Source organism: Rissa tridactyla, chromosome 1 (assembly GCF_028500815.1).
Source record: "Rissa tridactyla isolate bRisTri1 chromosome 1, bRisTri1.patW.cur.20221130, whole genome shotgun sequence".
NCBI lineage: Eukaryota > Metazoa > Chordata > Aves > Charadriiformes > Laridae > Rissa > Rissa tridactyla.
This window is the reverse complement of record NC_071466.1, coordinates 142,468,979-142,489,002: the sequence shown is the minus strand read 5'-3', so window position 1 is coordinate 142,489,002 and position 20,024 is coordinate 142,468,979. Positions and strand designations below refer to the sequence as shown.

Genomic DNA, 20,024 nt, shown 5'->3' with positions numbered 1-20,024 from the left:
TCCCTTTGCTTAATCAGTTAAGGCCTGAGGGCCAATAAGAGGGAGAGTGATCTGAGCTCTTGTAGCACTGCAGCTCAGAAAGGTGGAATGATTCAGAAGTGAGGCATGAGCCAAAACCACCATGTAGAGGCTGTTGCAGAGTAATTGGCATATTCAGGATGTTCTTGGGATTCCATCGAGGCAGATGCGCTCAAAAGCCCTGTTTTGCTTTCAGTTTTGCAAGCTAATTTCATATTTAAAAATGCATTTCTTGTGCAGAGAGATGTCAGTCCCTGCAGTTTGTAGGCATAGAAAACTGTTTCGTGCAAACAGAAAACATAATACTGAGGGTCAAGTTTTAAAAAGGCCCTAACCAGGCCCTTAGCTCCCTACAGTCTGCACCTCATGGGAAAGTGGCTGGTCCCAAGGCAGCAGAATCATGCGGTCATGTGGCAAGTGAGTTGAATGGTCTGCCCATGACAGCTCAAAAGCAGTTGCATTGATTTTCAGGTTCACACACAGGCCAGTCCTGCGGTTCCTTTCGATTTCCCACGCAGGGATCTCAGAAGGCTCCCAAGTTGCCCCTGCTCTACCAACAGGGAAGGTGCCTGCCATGGGACACAGAGCAGCAGCAGAAGTGCTGCTAGAGGTGGTGTCCTACATCCTTTTAAACTGATCTAAATCCCATTTCCTATGGTCTTGCTGATCCCCCACCTGTCTATTTCTTCTCCCTGCTGATGCTTGAACACTCTCACGGCAAGCAGGTTTCCCTCTCTAGCCTGTTCAGGAGGCACTGGGTGCTAGCACAGGCTAGATACAAGCTACAAGAAGGCAGCTACAAGCACCTGTGGAGCAATGAATGAGGTGCAGAGGGGTGCAGGGACAGTCCTTGTTAAATCAGTTAACGCTTCTGTGGATCTGCACCCTCAGCTCTGACTATCTCATGTGAGGCATGCACATGTCCTTGTGCCAAGGCAGGGCTGTTTCTGGCAAGAAGTATTTGAATTTATTCTGGAACTTCTGTCTGTGCACTGAGAAATACAGACATTAGCTAGAGACTCGCAATGTCTTTTGAGATTAAACTAATAAAATCTTCCTAAACACGGGAAGACCAAAACCTCCTGAGGGGTAGGGACTGGAGCAAGCCCACAGAGCAGACCAGCCTGCAGGCCCATAGCTGGATTCTGTGGCTCACTCTAGTTATTTAATCGACAGCTCTGAAGGTGCCTGTCCCCCTTGTGTGGGCCATATGTCAGCAAGCATCAGCTAATGCTGCCTTAAAGGAAACTCTTCATCTTCTATATTCCAACCAGCCTGTGACAGCCTGGCAAAGGCCACAGCCAAGACTATGCAAAAGAAAGGACACGCCTTTGAAAGGACATGGGGGAGCAAATCTGCTAGATGTGGACCTCACCTGCGCTAAATCTCTTCCTACCTCAGGCAACCTCTGTTGACTGTCCCTCTGTAGACCAGCCAGCTGAGATTTCTGAGTGTGCTCTGCAAAACGAGATCTGGTGGTAGATGTGACTTGTTCAGTGTTTCTGAGTTTGCTCTGGTGCAGGCATGTGGAAGATGGGCCAGATGCATTTTCAGCTGGCTCCTTCAAATGCCTGCATGAAGGAAATTCCTTCTCAGTTTCAAAAAACTGGTAGGTTCTAGCCCCAGGTCTGATCCCTACTTGGGTTTCCCCGCTTGCTCCATCTATGACACCTGCACCAAGAGTGTGGGAAGTGCTGTCAGGTCAGGAGGGTGTGTGTGGGTCTTGTGGGGGGTGTCAATGTGACACAAGCAATGAAGCAAAGGTCTCAGAACCCTCACTATAACCTGGAGCCAGGGCTTGGGTTTGCCCGATGTGCTACAGAGCAGCTCAGCAGCAGATCTGCCTCCTGTCCACTCCCATGTGGTGGATATTAGTTGGGATTTGTTCTCCCAGTGCAGTGAACAGCTCTCTTCCACAGGTCATCTGCGCTTACGGGTTTCTTTTGTGACAGGACAATTTGAAGCAAGAGGGAGGAGGTTTCCCGGGGCCCTGGATCAGACCCCTGTTCAGGTGAGACTGAGGAACCTGCAGAATGGGAAGAATTCACAGGGGACATATTTTAGCCCTGATGACATGTGTGGCTTCCCCTCTTCCCCCACCCCCCGGGCTCTGTCCCCACCCCACCAATCAGCCTCTTTAACATGACAAAGAGCCTGGAGGAGCGGACGATGGTGAATATTGCAGGCCCAGGCAGGGTATAGCCAGCTATAAAGGTAACCGCCTGTCTACACTCCGGAGCTCCCTCAGCTTGTGGTGAGACCTGGCCCCCAGGTGAAGGTGGCATCTCTTAGAAGGCGGGGGAATCACCCCTTCCTCTGCCCCCCATGTGCGCACACTTGGCTCTGCCCCCTTACCAGGCTTACCCCAGCGGGAGTGGCATGGGGTACGTGGAGTTTTACTGGAACTCGGCGGGGGAGGCAGGACATGCCCCCGCTTCGGCTGGGCCAGCGGGAGCCGCCAGTGCCAGTCAGTCTCCGGAGGCAGGAGGGAAGAGGCAGACAGCAGGTAAGGTGTTTCCGCCAAGTCCCAGAGCCTGATCCCCAGCATACCTGTGCTCCCAGGTCAGCCGCTCACTTAACCACCTTGGGCAAATTTTTCTCTCTTCCTGCCTGGGGTTTCCTAATGTGTGAGCTGGGCAAAGCGGGATGTGGTAGGCAAGTAGGATGGGTGACCTTGGGCAGTGACAGCACCTTTCCATGCTGCTTTTCTTTGGTGGCTGTGAACCGGTTTCCTAAAACTCAGCAGAGCCAGTGGGAGTCCAGGCACTGGCAGGTCTCCGCCCCAGGCTGAAGGGCAGTGTGACAAGATGGTCTTATGGAAGTTCATGGTTCTCGGGGCCGGAATGTCTGAGCCTCCTTTCAGTCAAATGCTGTCATGTGTGCTATGGAGAGAAACAAATCCTGAAGGGAATTCTGCTTGTGGCATCCCTTATCCCCTTACAAACTCCTCGTGCCCTTCATATGCTCATTAAACTTGAGCCAGGGCGTGCTCTGAATCACTGTGCTGGGAAATCTCCTCCCTTTAAATCCAGCGTCATTATTGTCTGCTTCTTTTAGTTTGCCATTTTCCTCTCTCTGTTTCCCTCTCCTTTCTATGTTCTTGTTGCCTTGCCTTTCTCTCTTTGCAAAAAATGTCCCAGGCCCCACCGCGGTGGCATTTTCTGTTCCTGACATTCCTCTCCCACTCCAGAGTGGCAACAGAACAGCTGATTAAAGCAGGTTTTTGCCCAGCCCTGTTGCAGGTCAACAGAGTGACTAACGCTCTTGTAAGATTAATAGGTGGGAGGAGAGTGAGCTTTTGGAGTTCCAATTTCAAGCCCTGTAGCTACAGAGAGCTACAGGCTTGGGCAGAGTGACTGGAGACTACTGGGCACATGGCTACTTGCCCCAGGTAGTTTGGAGAAAGGCTTAGGTTCTTTGCATGCTGCCTGCTCCACAGAGACCGCAGGCAGATTGACTCATTTGTGCCCCCAATGGGCCTGGCATACAGATTTAAAGCCTGTCTTCAAACACTCTCCTCTGGTGCCTCTCTACAGAGAGGCCCCAGTCGTGGCAGCAAAAGCCTACAGATGTCAAGGGTTTGTGGGAGTGGGTCTGTCTTAGGTGTTCATGTTTATGTCTGTTGCACTGCTGTTTGTGTTTCTTGCTTCCTCTTTCCTTTCACTCTCTTCTCATGGGAGAGGGAGCGCCTTTGTCTTGACCTTGAGCTGCAGGTGGTAAACTACGTGAGGGTTTGGGATGACAGGCCGAGCAGGAACGTGTGGGATATTTAGCTCTATGGTGTCTTGCTGTGGTTCCTGTCTAACAGAATACTTTCCTGTTTTCCAAGCCCACATTCTCAGCATGCTCACGTCCTACCTATAAGGTTTTTACTACACAGCCTGCAAGAGCCGAGCATCCTGTGGTCCAATATGACATTTTAGCTTCCTGTGCATCCAGGTCATCACAGATGTTCAGCTTCCTCTCAGGCTCTGCAGTCTATTCCCATGCCCATAACACCTCAGGCCCTTGCACCTCTTCTGTTGACAGTTCCTTTCTCCTCATGGGCAGAATCCCTTTGTAATCCTCACGGCCCCACTCCCCAGCATTAGAAACCTGCCCCACTACATCCCTGTCTCTTCACACATCCCGAGCTCTGGGTGATTATCATCTCTTAGGGATAGGAAATAGCTAAGAGCAGGCCTATAAGACCCTGCAACTCTAGAGGGGCAGGCACCACAAAGACAGGCATGCCTCTGTCAGAGGGGTAACAAGGGAAAAGATACCGCAGATATGGCCACCTTTCTTAGGCCCAGCAACACCTCAAGGCTTTTGAGTGATTGCTTAGTAGCCTCTCCGTTTAGGACAGAAGAAGGTTTTGGTAGGAAGGGTTTGGTAGGGTGGATGAGGAGCCCATTCCTCAGGAGGCCATCAGTACTTTGCATTGGATATACATTTGGGAGGTTGAGGAGGGTGTCAGTGGGCTTCAGAGTCACAGCTCGCAGGGTGACTAGGAAGGAGATTGGGAGCTATTGGTTGGGCTCAGTAGTCAGAAGGTGCGTACTGAAAATGGCACTGCCCAATTCACTATACCCCGACTCTCCTGAAAGGTCGGTAGGAAGAGAGGGGATGGACCATGCAGAAGGTTTGCAGAGCAGTAGCCGGAGGAAGGAGGGATGGACAGATCTATCATTGCAGTTATGGGGCAGGGGGCAGACTGGCCCTTCAGTCAGGGCTGGCCTGAGGAGGTCTCAGCCTCTCACAGACCACAGCAACCAGGCACCTGACAAAAAGGTTCTAGGGTAATCTCTGTTGTTAGCATTCTCCTGTTCAGGCAGCCTGAATGACTTAGCATTTTGTCGGCTTTTGTCTGGACTAGTAGCCCAGATTGTTTAGGAAGTTTTTGCTTTAGATCTTTATCTCGACTTTGTCCTCAACAGAGACCCCTTAAGACATGTACCAGGACAAATGAGAAGGGGCTTGGACACCTTTCTCTGCACTCTTGAATTTTGTCCCCCATGCCCCTGGTACAGGATTACTGGCTCTTCTCACCTGTCCCACACATCCACCTTTCCTCTCTATCTCCCCTCTTCCATGTCAAATTTCTCTCCTTCATTATTCTCTCACCAGAAGCCCCCCTCAGCCAAATAGGTCCCTTCATCTATACACGTGTTTCCAGCAGTGGGATGGTCTGTAGTGGGAGCCACAGACCAACAGGAGTGAGCCAATATCCAAGGCCTGACTGATGCTCTCCACCCGCCGCCCCATCATTGTGAGGCACCAATTGCTCTGCCCCACCATACAACCTGGTCGGAGGATGCTTTTCCACTGCCTATCAGGTGCCTTGAAATTACGGGGCAGGAAGTTTTGGGGACCCTAGTCACCAACCCAAGGCCATGCTTGCAGTCATGACCAGGCCTCTTTACACCTCACTGAGACCAAAATATTACCAGGGCCTTTTGGAGCAGGATAGTAACACTGTGAGACAACGTCCACCATTCTCCCCTCCCTGCCCTGACTTTTCCACCATGCAAAAGGAAGCCATGGGCAATCCAGAAGGCTGAGCTGGGAAGCTGCTTGCTGTCAGTGGGCTTGTCTGTGCTCACGGATCCATGAAGAAAGCAGGGTGACACAAAGCCTTTGCCTCAAGAAAGCCCCTCTCTGGTAGGCAAGGAGCTCTACAGCAGGCAGGGAGCATGCTTGTAGGAATACAGCTGTGCATAATGTCTTGTATACCTTTTCCCATTGTCTTTTTATTTCTAGAAGTATCCCCAGCTTCATCCAGCTCTGGGAATTTCAGCCAATTCACACCAGATTCAGCCACCAGTCCACATTCGGCATCCTCTTCCCCACAGCCTACAGCTAAGTCTCAGAAGGGCAAAGAAGATGGCATGGAGGGTGTTAGGAAGGCCAAGAGCCGCACGGCTTTCTCCAAGGAGCAGCTGCAAACCCTGCACCAGAGGTTCCAGAGCCAGAAGTACCTCAGCCCCCAGCAGATCCGGGAGCTGGCTGCTGTCCTGGGGCTCACCTACAAGCAGGTGAACACAGAGACTTTGACCCATGGTATATCTGTCACACAGTGGCTTAACGGTCACATAAGGCAGTGACAGGATGGAAAAATGAGTTCCCAGCAGCATAGTATAGAGGCAAAGGTGCCAGCTAACAGTTGCTCCCCTATCTATTCATGCCCAAAGATCAGAAGCACTTCCAGGGGACAGGAGAGTCAGTGGCACCTCATTGGGGCCTCCCCAGTGAGAGGTCAGTTAAGGGTACTGTTGCCAATACTTGTAGTAGAATTGCAAATACAGTGATGAATATGTTGTTTGCCACAAATAACATCTACCCTGTGCTTGAGAGCACTTCACGCATTTTTTCCATGCACTGGTGACCTTCACAGAAACCCTGGCATGCATCAGTTCTCTGAACCACAGAACTGCGACATGCTGAAAGCTATTGCTAACTTTTCCTGGGGCTGATCTTGTTGAATGCCTAATAATGTCCCACCCTCAGCACTGCCTGGCTGCTTGACACCCGCTCCGTGTGGGTACTGCTAGGTTCATACATCGCAGCCCTTTAGGGTCTCTGCTGGTCTCCAGGTAGGTTGTGTGTAGTGAACTGGCCCTAGCTCAATTGATGCCTTCCTAAAGCAGAGGGGACTGGGCAATGGGGCACAAGCGCTTGCAGTTACAAGTCCAAAATCTGCCTGGAATTTGGGTCTCAGACCCGGGCATGATGGCCTGGATGCCAGGGAATGCCCTGGGACTAAAAAAGTTACACATGCATTGTAAGCGCACACATACACATGCACACGCTGAACTGCCTGCTGTCAGGAAAAAGACCGGTGGGACAATTTGCTCTTTCCTCGAATCCACATCCTTGCAAAGGCTGCAGACACAGCCCTGAGGGGAAACGGCTCTGGAATTCACCCCGGCAAGGAGCCTTGAATTTGGGAGCTGCTGGTCCTCTCCCTTCTCCGCTCACTGGCACGCTGAAACAGTGTCTTAGAAGTCAGACTGTAGTGCAGGGGCCTTGTAGAGACCTGGGTGGGTCTAATTTGCACCACTCATTCATCTCCATGATTGAAATGAGTCAATTTGTCACAGCTATGACTGTCCCGTGGACATAATGCCGCTCCCTCCCCCAACCATGCAGATGTACCAACCACCTGCTGAGGCTGCTAGACAGACATCTCCCCTTGGCAGCAACCCCAGGGAGCTCTTAAAGGGCTTTATCTGCTGCTGTCCATATATCTATGCCATCTGGTCACTCTTTGCTGCTTGTGAATCTGATAAGGTTTGCTCTTCCCTCTCCTTTGCTGATGTTTTCTCTGCTCTCCCTTCCCCATGCAGGTTAAGACTTGGTTCCAGAACCGGAGAATGAAGCTGAAAAGGTGTCAGAAGCACAGCCTGTGGACTGAACGGGCTCAGTGCCTCACACAAGTAAGAACATAGCACGAGGCTCAGCATGGCCCTTCTATCTAGGCAGATAAGTCCTGTGATATATTTCCTTCACAGGGGCAACTTCAGCATACAAGTACTAGCGTATCCTGCCTTCTAGTTTGTTCAGCACAGAGGCACAGACTTGGCACAACTCTCCATGTTCTGTAGGTAGCCTAGCAGTGGGCTGACTATGCCGCTGAAATGCTTCCAGAGAAAAGCTGTTTTCCTCACATATATATATATATACATATGCGCGACTGCGTATCCACCCCTGAGCTATGGAGATGGATATGGTTCTTCTTGCCCTCCCGTGCCATTGCTGCTGATCAAGAGACAACATGAAATGTGAAGGGACATAGCCCCACTATGTGTCTCCACACCAGTGAAGATACGTGTTCTGACTCTCTGTCTTTCCCTTTCAGAGTGGCTTCCAGCCAAGTACTTACCTGGACGTGCACCCCAAATTCCACCAGGGCTACCCGATCACCGCAGCCAGCAACATCCAAGCCATGCCTCCCCCCCGTCAGCACTATGGAACAGGGCAGAACGCTTACACCATTGTGACCAACGAGGATGGAGGAGTCTTTGGCAAAGGTGGGGGCACCTGCAGTGTCCAGCAGACAGTGGGCTTCATTGCCCAGCACAAAGTAGACTTTTACCACAGCTGTCCTGGCAGTGTGGAATATCCAGGCACAAAGACAGGTGACAGCTGTAACTTCCACCACTCGGCCACCATGGGGGCTCCTTTCCCAACCACCGCCGGCCACCATCTCTATCACTCCTAAGCACTGTGGATGTGGGGTACTTGGGCACCCAGAAATCAAATATTATTCTCATCTCTTCCTTTGTTATTCATGTGTTCTCCAACTCAAGGGCATTACGTAGCTAGAACTTGTTTTGACATCCAAATATGTGCCTGCAAGCATGCACAGACACACAGACATGCAGATACTTGTTTGACCATATAGGTACATACAGCCCTTGATTTGTATGCCCTTACATGTGCACCTTTCTTTATTGGCACAGACAACCAAGCTCCCTTATAGCAAGACCCAAGATCTGGCTACCTAGACTATCCCCTGGACCTTCTAAATTATTGTAACTTGTCTCAGAGGAGGCACAGATTCCTTCGGGGATCTCTTTTATACATATCACTGCACAGTTGTGTACGCGTAACACGTGAAGCCGTGGTCTGTATGGAGAGGTGCTGGTCACATGTCTTTCACTGAAGTTGGAGAAGTTACTGTCACATGCCAGGCATCCATCTGATGGTTAGACCGCCAGTCCTGTAGGTCAGCCCTAAGGTATAGAATTGATGAAGTGTCTAGTGAAAGGAGATGTGATAAGCAGCTTGCAGAAAGGCTGGCAAGATGATCTCATAAGCATCAACATGGTAAATAAGCCCTTTGTTCTAGTGTGTATCTTTCTGTGCCTCCCCTCAAGAAAACCGAACAGTGCGTTCAATTGGGCAAATAATAAAATATTTTTTAAGATGGATTATGTATTTTTTTTGTATCTTTATTCCACTGTAACAGAGCATTGCAGTATAAAATCCAGACGGAGCATAAATAGCCATAGCAACCGTATGCCATTGTCGTTACTGATTTGACTCTGAACCTACAAATAGAGATTTTTCTGTGTTATTAGTGGATCAGCTTCATGACTCTTAGCAATGCCAGATATCTAGAGTTGAAGGACAAAGTGACTAACTACCACCCACCTTAAGAATTCCCCTACCTAGCAACGTTTAATACTGGGACCGGCTAAAACATAGAGGTACCACTATAAATGTCTAAGTACCTAAACCCAGATGTGTGTATCAAGGTAGATTTAATAACGGAGCCCCAGTAACCTGAGCCACAGGTTTTCTATCACTCTTTGATGATGACAATGACTTTATCTTAATGCAATGAAGTAGCTGTCATGGTTAAAAAAAAATGAGCATAAAATGAAGGCAATTGATGCTTGCAACCGGCATAATAAGAGGCATGGTCTTTTATTGGCAAAGCCAGTTTCTGTCCCTGTGCCTCACAGCTGTTTGTTCCCACTTCCACTCCCTCATGCAGACACTCTTTGATTGTCCAGCTACACTGTTTATAGAGCTGTACTGTAAACTGTATAACCAGCATGATTTGGGGAAAAATAAGATCTATTGGAGGGCTAATTTCCAAGTCGTACCATTTTGGAGATGCATTTTAAATCACAGCCCAAACACAAATGTCTTACACCCAAAAAGTAAGTGCCTAAGCTTGGGAAAGACATGTTCTTGCAACTGCTGCACCGTCAGAGGGATGGGAATCAATTGAGTTAGCTTAACTGAAAGGTGCTGGTTAATATCTGAAGGTGGACTACGATAGCAGCAATTATCAAGGCTCTCACATGAGTGGGAGGAGTTTATTCAGCTCCTTTGGAGCCAACAGTGCTGTCACTAACCTGAATATCACCTGGAACCTTTCCATGACACCTCCATAAAAGGCTGCTGTAGGCAAAAAAGTTGAGCTTGTGACTGCTCCTCACTAATACTTCTCTGGAAAAGGAGGCACCTATCATGCCCTGTTCCTTCAGGGATGCTTTAGGACAAGCAGGATCTTGGTGTGAAGTCTCTGGGACTGGCTTGCAGAAGGATGCTGACTACAATAGTAATAGTTGTGATCTCCCAATGATTGACCTTCAGCAAAGCTGTGCTAATAAACAGTACCAAATCTTGCAGTTTCCTCAAGAGACCCATAACATTTTTCAGAGGCCATCACTCAAAGACTGAGCTTATTGCCACAGGTGGTTCTGAGGACCAAGAAACTTTTGGAATTCAAACAGGCAAGAAAGCAACTTCCAGGAAGGGAGTTCATTGATGTCTGCTGTATCAGGATGCAGCTCCAGTTACAGGCAGCCACTTGGCCACCGCCAGCCAGAGAGGAACATCTGTGACTTATTTTCTCTTCTGGTTTTCCACTAGTATCTAGCAAAGACTTGGATGGATCTTGGGGCTCACCTAAGGCAGCAGTCCCGATGTTGTAATTTGTAAAAGATTTAGTGGTTCAGACACAGCCCAGCTGCTAGAGACACACCCTTTCTGTGAGCAGATGGACTGCCACTAAATGTGAGAAATTAATTCTAGCCTGGGTATGAAAGAGATTCACAGATATGACCCGAGGGTGCTCTTCAAAACTTTGGACAGCATGAAGATAACATGTCCCTCACAGGAAAGGAAAAACTTTTTTTTTTTTTTTTTTTTTGGTCTAAGACCAGTGCCATGATTTTGGGTGCTGGACAAGATGCTCCTGGCCACTTGATGATGGGCCAAGCAAGAGACATGTAGCAGTGCTTTACTGAAAATTTCCAAAACCCTGTTAGCTCAGCGTTTGAGTGATGCGGTGTAGTTAGATAACTAAATATAATGCTTACACATGCCTGTAGGGAAGAGCCTATTAAAGCAAAGATCATGTCTTTTATCTGCACTGGAGAGACAACTGGGGCTGTGAGCCCTTGCTCATGGCCCACTCAGAAGAAACATGCAGCTTGTAAAACATCGCTGCAGGCCACGTTGACACAGAGAGCAAGGAATGAGGTTGCTTGCACCACTCTACTTGCTTGGTATTTTGCCTATGGGACAGCAAAGGCTTGAACCCAATAAACTAGAGAATAAACATCTACATAGTCTGTACCAGATCTAATTTATTCCGTTTGGGTGGGATTCTCTCCACCACTGGACCTACATCTGCAGCATTGACATACCAGAGTGTTGATGCTGCAGAGATACTGTGAAAGTGCAAATAGATTGTTTCCACAATCTATAATACGTACAAAAAAACCTCCGTATGAGTTTACAGCTTTATCTTAAAAAGATTTACTGGCAAGGCAAGTCATGTTTGCAGTGTGCAGAAATCACTGTTACGCAGCACAGTCACACGAAGCAGCAGTCCTAACTGAGACGCAATGTAACCCAACAGAAAGGGCTTTTGCTGACACGCACTTACTTCCCTTTGGGAAGTATGAATCTGGAGGGATTAGTTGCAGCTCCACCATTTCGATACTAGTGCTGCGATTACCTGTGCAGCTGTTTCACATAGTGAGGTGACTCAGGCACGGCAAGGTAACAGATCTCCAGCACTGTGGAAAGGCAGAACTCTATTTCATTCCATGGCTTTTAGAAACCCCTCCTGATCTACTTTCCGTCCCACCTGCCAAAATTCCAACAGACATTCTGCATATTCCCTCCAGCTCTGCAACTACGTGGGCTTGCCAAACCTGTGTGCAACCCAGGCTGAGCAACCGGGAGAATAATACACCCATGAAGGAACACTCTATTGCTGCAGAACGGTTCCACAGTAAATGCGGTAACACGGAGCACAGCGTGCAGGGCGAGTCATCTCACTCCCAGGGCTGTTTTAGCAACACGATCCGTTTCTGCAGGAGATCTGCCAGCAGAGCTCCGGCTACCTCCTTACCCTTGTGGCAGAAACACGGAAGAGAAACACTCCCAAGGAACACAGGTAATTTGTACCAAGCATCCTCTGCAATCATTCTATGAAGACCTGTGAACATTGCGTGTTTTTTGAGAGTTTAAATTTGCATTTAAAAAAAAAAACCACAACACAAAACCAAACAAAAACAGCAGCAAAAAAACCCCCCAAACCCATTCATTCCCTGCCTCACCTCTCCACCCCCAAACCTGGAAGCTGCTAATTTTAAACTTGAAAGGCAAGGCTTTAGTATCTATGACTTTTATAGGTACGTGGTTCCGCTTTGTGTTTTCAAGGGAATTGCTGAAATTAACACTACTACTAGACCATTACTCAGAATTCATCCAAACTGATGCTGGGACACGAAACTTATGTCAGCATGAGGAAGGATCTGGTTTGTAATACAGGACACCATGTGAACCTGCCTTTTCCCCCTCTTCCAGGGCAGATTTACATTATTCTACCGTTGAAGGCTGGCAACCCATTCCGCCTTTCTTCCTCCTCCGCAAGGCTCAAACTTCCACTCCCTCGCCTTCCTGCACATATTCCATCTCACACTTGGAAGCAGACCATTGCAGTACTGCAAAAGGAAAGCAGACATGCTTTGGCACCCACACAGGCAGGTTCTAGTCAGCAAAGAACGTGTGACATCTTGAGCCTGAGCAGTCAGCTGCCGGTTTAGCTAACTCTTCAGGCCGATGAAAAGCTTTGGTGGTGTACTGTAGTTTAAGGAACCTGGGATTAAACCCAAACAGATCATTTTTGCTAGTTTGAAGTGTTGCTATTAACTGGAACTTGGCTCTGCTGACGCAGCAGTAGCATCAACCACTGAACACAGACAGCCCCTTCGTTCCATTAGTGCTGCTGTGCATGGACACTCACAGCCCTTGGCTGCACGCAAGGTCCACAGGTGTTCAAACTAAGAGCTATATAAGGAAAGCAAAGCTCTGATGAACCAAAGCTCACTGAGTGGAAAGAGGTTAATTAAGTCTCTACATCTGTAGCTGCTGATGCACTGCTTTGGTCCCAATGTGTCTGTCTCACATTTCAGGACCTCTGAATTGTTGCTCCCAGCTGCTAAGAGGAGATAAACACAGTCTTGGAGCAAAGCAGGGAAAGAAAGAAGTTTTTGTTTCAGTGCCGGAGGCAGGATTCACGCACAAACTTCTACACAAACTTCTGCAGCTATTTGAGGTTGGCACAAGAACCCCAAGAGAGCCCTCTATGAGGCAGGACTTCAAACCTCTAACCGTGACCTTCTGGACCGACGAGAGGTGGCCACCCAATCTCAAAAGACACTTTTTCTTTTGCCCCCACCCTCGTACTTAAAAATCTGTTTTGAAGCATCGCAGTTTAAGGACTAACACAAGCACGTTACAGAGCTACATGTTACCGCAAGCCAGCAGCTAGCAGTCCAGTTGCCTGCCCCTGGAGCACCCCCCTTGCACTAGGCAACACACCTGCATGTTAAAAACAAGGCTCATGGGCTTCTGTGACCAGGTCCTTTTAAAGAGTGCCTTGATCCTACTTCTGGAAGAAACACAGGAGGGTTACTTTTTCCCCCCCTCAGTACTGCTGGTCTAACCTGGGCAGAATAACCATTCTCGTCCCAGGCTGTTCCGATGCAAGCTGGCGACACAGTTTCAACATTAAAATAAAGTAATTTATTTTCAATTCAAACAAGTTTGTAAGAACATCAAGCAGAAACAAAGTAGTAAAAGACAACATGCACAAAACATAAAACATGCTTGAGATCACTGCAAGAAAACACAGTTTAAGAAAAATCGGTCTGGAACAAAAACAAATGTTCGCCTCCTTTGCAGTGAAAATTTAACTGTGACGTACAACCCTTGTGCAGACATTTTGAGACAGGGTTGCAGCAAAAATTGTGCACTAACCACAAAAATAACGAAACCTCTACCACAGAAGTATTTATGCTTTTGCCAGCTCATGCTATTTTGTATTCTTGGGCAGTGGCAGACTAGACTCTGCAATTCTACACCTTGTAAAAAAAAAAAAAAGTCAGTTTCACATAGGTTGGAGCTGACTTCCAGTTTCTCCATACTGGAAAAGATGATTCAGTTTTATTTAAAAAAAAACACACCTGAAAATTTTAAACCAGCATTTTCCTCATTTTGTCTAACTAGGTTTCTCTAAACTTCTCACTTCCCCCAGCGCGTGGGTACTTACGCCAGATGAGGCAGCCAGTGCCCTTTTCATCAGAATAAAACAGAAGAGATCCAACTAGGGCCTGGGGAAGGGCTAAAAATCCTATTAGTTTACACTTTTAAAACTGGTATTGGACAAGAGCGTGGGGAACCATCCTGCTCTAGCCCTGCGGATGACAACTCCACTGGGACCCAACAGGATTCCCCACCCCCGACATCCAGGTTCCATGAAAAGTGACATAAAACATCAGCTTTAAAAATCACCAAGTCCTTTACCTAGCTGCCTGCCTCCACCCCAGAGAAAGCTGCACCGTAGTGGTGCTGTGTTTGTGAAGTGCTAGGGGACCATCACGTACAGATAAGCAGACTGTTCTCACCACTCCAAAGATGGCTCTTTGGAGCCATCTTCCAACACTTCCAACCACGCCACTTCGGGCTACCCTCTGCTGCAATTTTCAGGTTGGGACAAGCCAACAGTCTTTCAGCAGAGAGATGTAGAAAAGGCAAGATCTAAACTGGGTGGGGACAGTCCCAGAGACACCATCCCAAACGAGCTGACAGGCACAAGTGTGTTAGCAGCTTTGGAAACCAAAGTTTCTACCTGAGATATGGGCAATATTCTACCCCACTTCTCTTCCTCTTCTCCTCCTCTCAGCTTCCCTGTGCACACAGGAGGGCAGCAGGCAAGGGGCAGGCAGGTGCTGACTGCTCCGGGGCAGGGGGGGCTGCTGAGAGTTAAATGGATCAAGTCATCCAAAATCAGATGATCTCATGTAGCTTTTCAGTGAGGGAGGAGAGGATGCAGATGAAGAACCTATTCGCGGTTAACTGACTGTGGTAACAACAGAAGTAGGCAAGACAGCAGGAAAGATTCTGGGCTACAACAAGGTATTTCTAGCAGAAATATGCTAAAGTACAGGGTTTTCTTCTCCAGCAAAGCTCTGCAAGACACACAGAGCAAGGATCAGAGATCACCTGCTAAAGAGGCAGCAGAGGAATGCGAGACTTGGCCAGAAAACGTGGACCTTTACAACCTCTGCTGCTCCTGGCTGTGGCATTGCTCATTACCGCCCATGAATGAGGTTTCATCTATCCTCACACAAAACACCCTTGCCAAGGGTTAACCATGAACAGACAGGTGCCTTTTAACAGAAAACTAGCCCAAGGCAGCAGGGTGCTGAGCCCCATCAATGGTTAAAACAGGAGTAGGGGAGGAGGGGCAAGAGAAAGGAACAGAAACTGGATCCCTGAGTCAAGACCCTAGAAACCCCATGAGAGAAAACAGGATAAGGGAGGAAAAAATCCTTAGGTCTAAGAGTCATAACCACTCTGGGTCCCCAGGGGATGCCAAGAGGCCTGGTACTGATGCCGTACAGGAGAGCTTGAGAACGGTGTGACATTGTCAGAGGTGCTCTGGAAGCTGTAGTTGTCTTCCGACTCCAGGCTGACATAATCCACATCAGCAGGGTAGCCATGATAGAAGTTCATCTGCTGGCTTAATAAACCCATGGCTTGCTGGGTATTGCAGCTTGTCCCACCTTTTCCAAAGAGCCCCTCATCCTCCACAGCCACAAACGAGTACAGGCTCTGCCCATTCCCATAAGTCTGGCCACTGCCGTAAGCCTGGTGCACGTTGGTCACAGCCTGAAGGTTTCTGCTGGCACAGACAGGGAAGCCCTGGTGAAACGTGGGGGTTATATCCAGGTACGCAGCCTGATGAAACCCATTCTAAGAGAGACAGAGAAGGCTGTTCAGTAATGCAGAGCACCATCCCAACTGTGCCCATTCTTTGGGATGGGTCCTCCTTTCTCCCTCACCCCCTCTCCCGTGCCAAACAATAGTGTATTTTTTTTTTACTCATTGTCCTCACTGTAGACTAATAACCAACTCAACATGTCTGGGAGCACCATGCTGGGGAGAAAAAGGGCAAGTAGCCTTGCTGGCCCTCTTTGGCTGTTTCGTTTTCTATCTAGTCTCATTTGGGAGGTAAGTGGGCTGGAAGTAAAACTCTTTCAGTGCCAGGGCAGAATTAAAATAGATGCCACTGTAAGCCCTATTACGAGAAATACAACTAGCTTGATAATATTGAGTCCTGTGCATTGTTTTGAGTTAACAGGTTGGACATGATAACACTTTTCCCCATAGACTGGAGGAACTGCGACTGGTGGCAATGGGGGAAAGGGGAAATTATCTCACCTGTGGTAGATACACTCCTTTTTCTACCCACTGGCTCTCCTTCTGGCAACGTTTAAATTTCATCCGTTGATTCTGAAACCATGTTTTCACCTAGAAGTGACGAGGAAAGGACATAGGGCATTAGAAATTCATTCTCAGAGCTTACTACACATCCTAAAGATGTTTCACTTTCTACTACAATCCAGTTGCTGCTTGGCTTCAAATACTGCATATCATTTCAGCAGCTAACAGTATGCAGCAGACCCAGGTAGCCATAGAATCAGAGCTGAGACTTGAAAACTAATACTCTCACTCCTCAGATCACCATGGTATCTTTCATGGCATCAAAAACCCTACCAGAAAGACAGGCCAAGACAACTGCAGAAACACGGCTTGCACAGCAGCAGCAGCATCTCATTGCTCTGCGAAGATCAGTGCTGACTCAGGAGTGAGTCATTCCTTCAGCCAGACATGCGTAGCTGGTGGGGCAAGGACCCTCTCTCTAGGGAGAGACCCAGGTGCCACTCTGACTAAGAAAGGCACAGCAATGCCAGTATCTGACTTTTCACATTCAGAGACAGCACATATCCACCCAGAACAGTAAGCTGACTCTGCATGGCCCTGATCTGTATGCCCTTTCAAACACCTGCACGGAGTGGTTGAATAGTAGTGCTGGAACCAAACATAAGAGGAAGACTGAGTCATAAGTTTTCACACCCTCTGCTCTCCCACGTAAGCAATGGCATGAACAAGACCACGAAAGAAACTCATCTCTGGAGTCTAAGAAAAAACACCTAAAAAAACTCCGCTCGCAAGAGCAGTTCACACAGGGGATGCGATTCAGCCGCTCAGAGCAAGATGTTCACCTGCTTGTAGGTGAGCCCCAGGGCAGCAGCCAGCTCCCGGATCTGCTGGGGGCTGAGGTACTTCTGGCTCTGAAACCGCTGGTGCAGGATTTGCAGCTGCTCCTGGGAGAAGGCTGTGCGGCTCTTGGCCTTCTTCACCACACCCTCACCTTCCTCCTTGGCCTTCTGGAAAGAGGGATGGGGAGATGGGCACTCTGCGGTGGGGCTAGTGGCAGAGTCTGGGGTGTACTGGATGAGCGTCCCAGAGCTGGAGGAAGCCGGGGAGACATCTGGGAAGAAAAGAGAGAACTGGGGTGAGCAGGGTCAGCTGGGAAAGACGCAAAGACTTCAAAGCCCAGCTTCTCAGGAGAATTTAAGATCGTGTGGGCGTCGGGGGCTTGCAGGGGCTCCGCAGCCGCGGGCAATGCAGCGCGGAGAAGTGGGCACAGGCCCCCCCGGGGCAACGGAACCGGGATCCCTCTCTGCTCACACCTCTGCCCCGTCCCGCCTGGACACAGGGGCCGCCGGCAGGCTCCCTGCCGCTTCCAGCGGGGCAGCCGACGGACCAGGGCCCGTCGCATCCTCGCCGGGGCGGGGGACCGTCGGCAACACCGGCATCGCCCCCCACCCCAGGGTCAGGAGGGACACAACCACCCTCCCAGTCCAGGGCAGCCCGATCGCTCCGCCGGGACCAGCCGGGCCGGGCGCCTACCTGTGTGGCTGGGCGTCTTCTCCGCCGCGGGGAAGGAGGGGGCGTCCGCCGCCGGAGCCTCCTCGGCGGGCAGGCTGTCCATGCTCCCTGGAGAGAGCCAGTAATAATCCCCATACCTCACCGCGCCGGGGTAGGGCACGTAAGGTGGCATGGCCAGGTGGGCACTCATGGCCGGGCCGGGACCCCCAGCCCCGAGCAGGCGGCGAGCTGGCGGTGGAGGCTGCAGGCAGCCCGCGGGCGGGTACCCCCATTAGGCGGAGGTGGGGGGATGCTTTATGTCCTCCCCAGCCTGGCCTTGGCTAGAAGGGATTGTCACGGCCATTGTCATGTTAAAAGTCAGTTGATTGGAGGGGAGGGACTTTGGGGGTATTCGGCGAGTGGGGGAGGGCTGGGACACCAGGCCCCGCTTCCCAACTTGGCTCCTAGGTGCCGCGGTGGGGGTCGGGCCGTTGCCGCCAGCACACCTCTCCCTGCTGGGGGGTGGGAGGAAGAGCCTTGTTTCCCCCTCGGGGCCAGAAGGCCCGGCAGAGACGCCTGGTGAGTTGGACGGGGGTTGGCAGACAACCCCCCACCCCCCACATTTAACACTCTTTCTCCCCACCTCCGCCTCCTCACCCGTCCCCACCCAAACGCAAAGAATGGAGGGGAACCCAGAACCTGCCCCGGGGCATGCGGAGGCTCTGCGCGTCTGCATTGCAGATCGCAACCATCGTTGCAAACAGATAAGCCCCCCCACCTCCCCGCAAGTGAATACAGACTGGGGGCGGGGGGGGGGGCGCCGCTACAGAGCGGTGTCTGTATTGCAGGGAAGAGGGCTCAAAGAAAGGCAAGCTGCTTCTCCAGCGGCTAGCCCAAGGCCGAGACAGGCAGGCCTGTTTTGCACGGGCACAGAGAGATGGCACTTCAGCTTTTTCAAGCTTCTTTCCTTATCTATTTGACACTTTGTTGGTTTTGTTTGTTTTTTGGTTTTGTTTTTTTTTTTTTCTTTTGAAAGAACCGGTAGGTTAGAAAAAAAAAAAAAGGTTTATTTTTGCTATGCACCAGAGAGAGGTGGGAATCACCCAGTCAGATCCCAAAGGAAACAAGAGCAGTACCACTATAAAAAGAGCCTTATAGATTTTAAGGGTTTGAAGCCAGGGTCCACGGTCTGCTTGGGAAAGATACTCTCCTCCCCCCGCAAACTATTACTACTTCCTTTAAGGAAATAAAAGTTTATTGGGAGGATTTCATAGCCCGGGAGTTACAAAACCTGGAAAACCACCTGGGAAAAGTACAAATGAGGGCATGTGACACATCAAGCAAATTCCTCACCTCCCCCCCAGTGCAAGGAAACAGGACATGGGCACCTACCTGTATACAAAGGCAGGGGAGTAGCTCCTAACCTGTTGCCCTGTTGAAAAAATCTTTCGGAGATGACAGTGGGTCTTCCCTTGTCTCCCATATATCTCCTCCTCTCTTGAGTCATCATGAGAAACGAGCTCCAGCTGGTGCCCCGAGCCCACGGCCCGCACGGTAACACCGCGGCGCTGCCCGCCTGGAGGGGTCCTTGTCGGGCCCACCTTTGATCACCTCCTAATTAACGGTGATTTCGTTTCTCGGTTAGAATCCGGACAGGATCTAGACGGAGAGACGATTAGGAACGCGGGGGAAAGTGACTATAATCGGGGGAGAGGGATGAAATACAGAGCTAGAGCCAGAGCCTGCTTCTGGCCCCGAAGCAAGCAGTGCCAGCCGGGGGGGGGGGGGGGTGTGTGAACGAAGTTGTCCCCCCCGTCTCCCCGTGCCGTGTCGCTCCCCCTGCCTTCGCAGCCCCGGGCTGTGGGTTTCGGGGTTCCCGCCCGTCCCGCCGGCGCACGCACGGAACGGGATTGCCCCACGGACGCGAAGCGATCGTGCTGCTCGCTGTGGGAGCGAGGGGCCGCCGGTCCCCCTGCTGCCCCGGGACACGCCCGCTCCCCCACGGGGACTCTCCGCCAAAAACCAGCCCGTTGCAAAGAGGGAGAAAAACGCAGGGTCGGGGCGAGGGGGCATGTGCCTGCAAACCAAAGCCCTGGCGTTCGGGTATCTCTCGGCAGTGACAGCTCTAGGGCCGCCCCGTGTCTGCCTCTACAGCACCAGGCGAAATAATTTTTTGGACTGATACCGTACTGTCGCAAGGGCACCCGCCTGGAGACCGTCTCACAGGCCGCAGGAACCCCCCCGAGTCATCGGAGGGGACGCGGCTTGCG

General features: G+C 50.3%; 2 protein-coding genes across 2 annotated transcripts; one reads left to right on the top strand and one right to left on the bottom strand.

Moving 5' to 3' along the window:
• The first annotated feature begins 2,343 nt into the window (after nucleotides 1–2,343).
• Nucleotides 2,344–8,221, top strand: LOC128904154 (homeobox protein NANOG-like). The gene is made up of 4 exons (XM_054188106.1): nucleotides 2,344–2,524; nucleotides 5,761–6,035; nucleotides 7,347–7,436; nucleotides 7,859–8,221. The coding sequence occupies exons 1-4, from the start codon at nucleotides 2,344–2,346 to the stop codon at nucleotides 8,219–8,221; spliced, it is 909 nt and encodes a 302-aa protein (XP_054044081.1).
• A 7,154-nt stretch (nucleotides 8,222–15,375) lies between these two features.
• On the bottom strand, nucleotides 15,376–17,965 carry LOC128904163 (homeobox protein NANOG-like). Its single transcript, XM_054188118.1, has 4 exons — nucleotides 17,797–17,965; nucleotides 17,106–17,374; nucleotides 16,261–16,350; nucleotides 15,376–15,792 (listed from the first exon to the last, which is right to left on the bottom strand). The coding sequence occupies exons 1-4, from the start codon at nucleotides 17,963–17,965 to the stop codon at nucleotides 15,376–15,378; spliced, it is 945 nt and encodes a 314-aa protein (XP_054044093.1).
• Nucleotides 17,966–20,024: the final 2,059 nt, after the last annotated feature.

What these genes read in the sequence shown, in the direction of transcription:
- LOC128904154 (XM_054188106.1), top strand. Translation starts at nt 2,344, where the DNA reads ATGTGCGCACACTTGGCTCTGCCCCCTTACCAGGCTTACCCCAGCGGG. An exon ending in TGGGGCTCACCTACAAGCAG is followed by an intron (nt 6,036 to 7,346) that starts GTGAACACAGAG and finishes TTCCCCATGCAG; the next exon opens with GTTAAGACTTGGTTCCAGAA. An exon ending in GGGCTCAGTGCCTCACACAA is followed by an intron (nt 7,437 to 7,858) that starts GTAAGAACATAG and finishes TTTCCCTTTCAG; the next exon opens with AGTGGCTTCCAGCCAAGTAC.
- LOC128904163 (XM_054188118.1), bottom strand. Translation starts at nt 17,965, where the DNA reads ATGAGTGCCCACCTGGCCATGCCACCTTACGTGCCCTACCCCGGCGCG. An exon ending in GAAGACGCCCAGCCACACAG is followed by an intron (nt 17,375 to 17,796) that starts GTAGGCGCCCGG and finishes TTTTCTTCCCAG; the next exon opens with ATGTCTCCCCGGCTTCCTCC. An exon ending in AAGGAGTGTATCTACCACAG is followed by an intron (nt 15,793 to 16,260) that starts GTGAGATAATTT and finishes TGTCTCTCTTAG; the next exon opens with AATGGGTTTCATCAGGCTGC.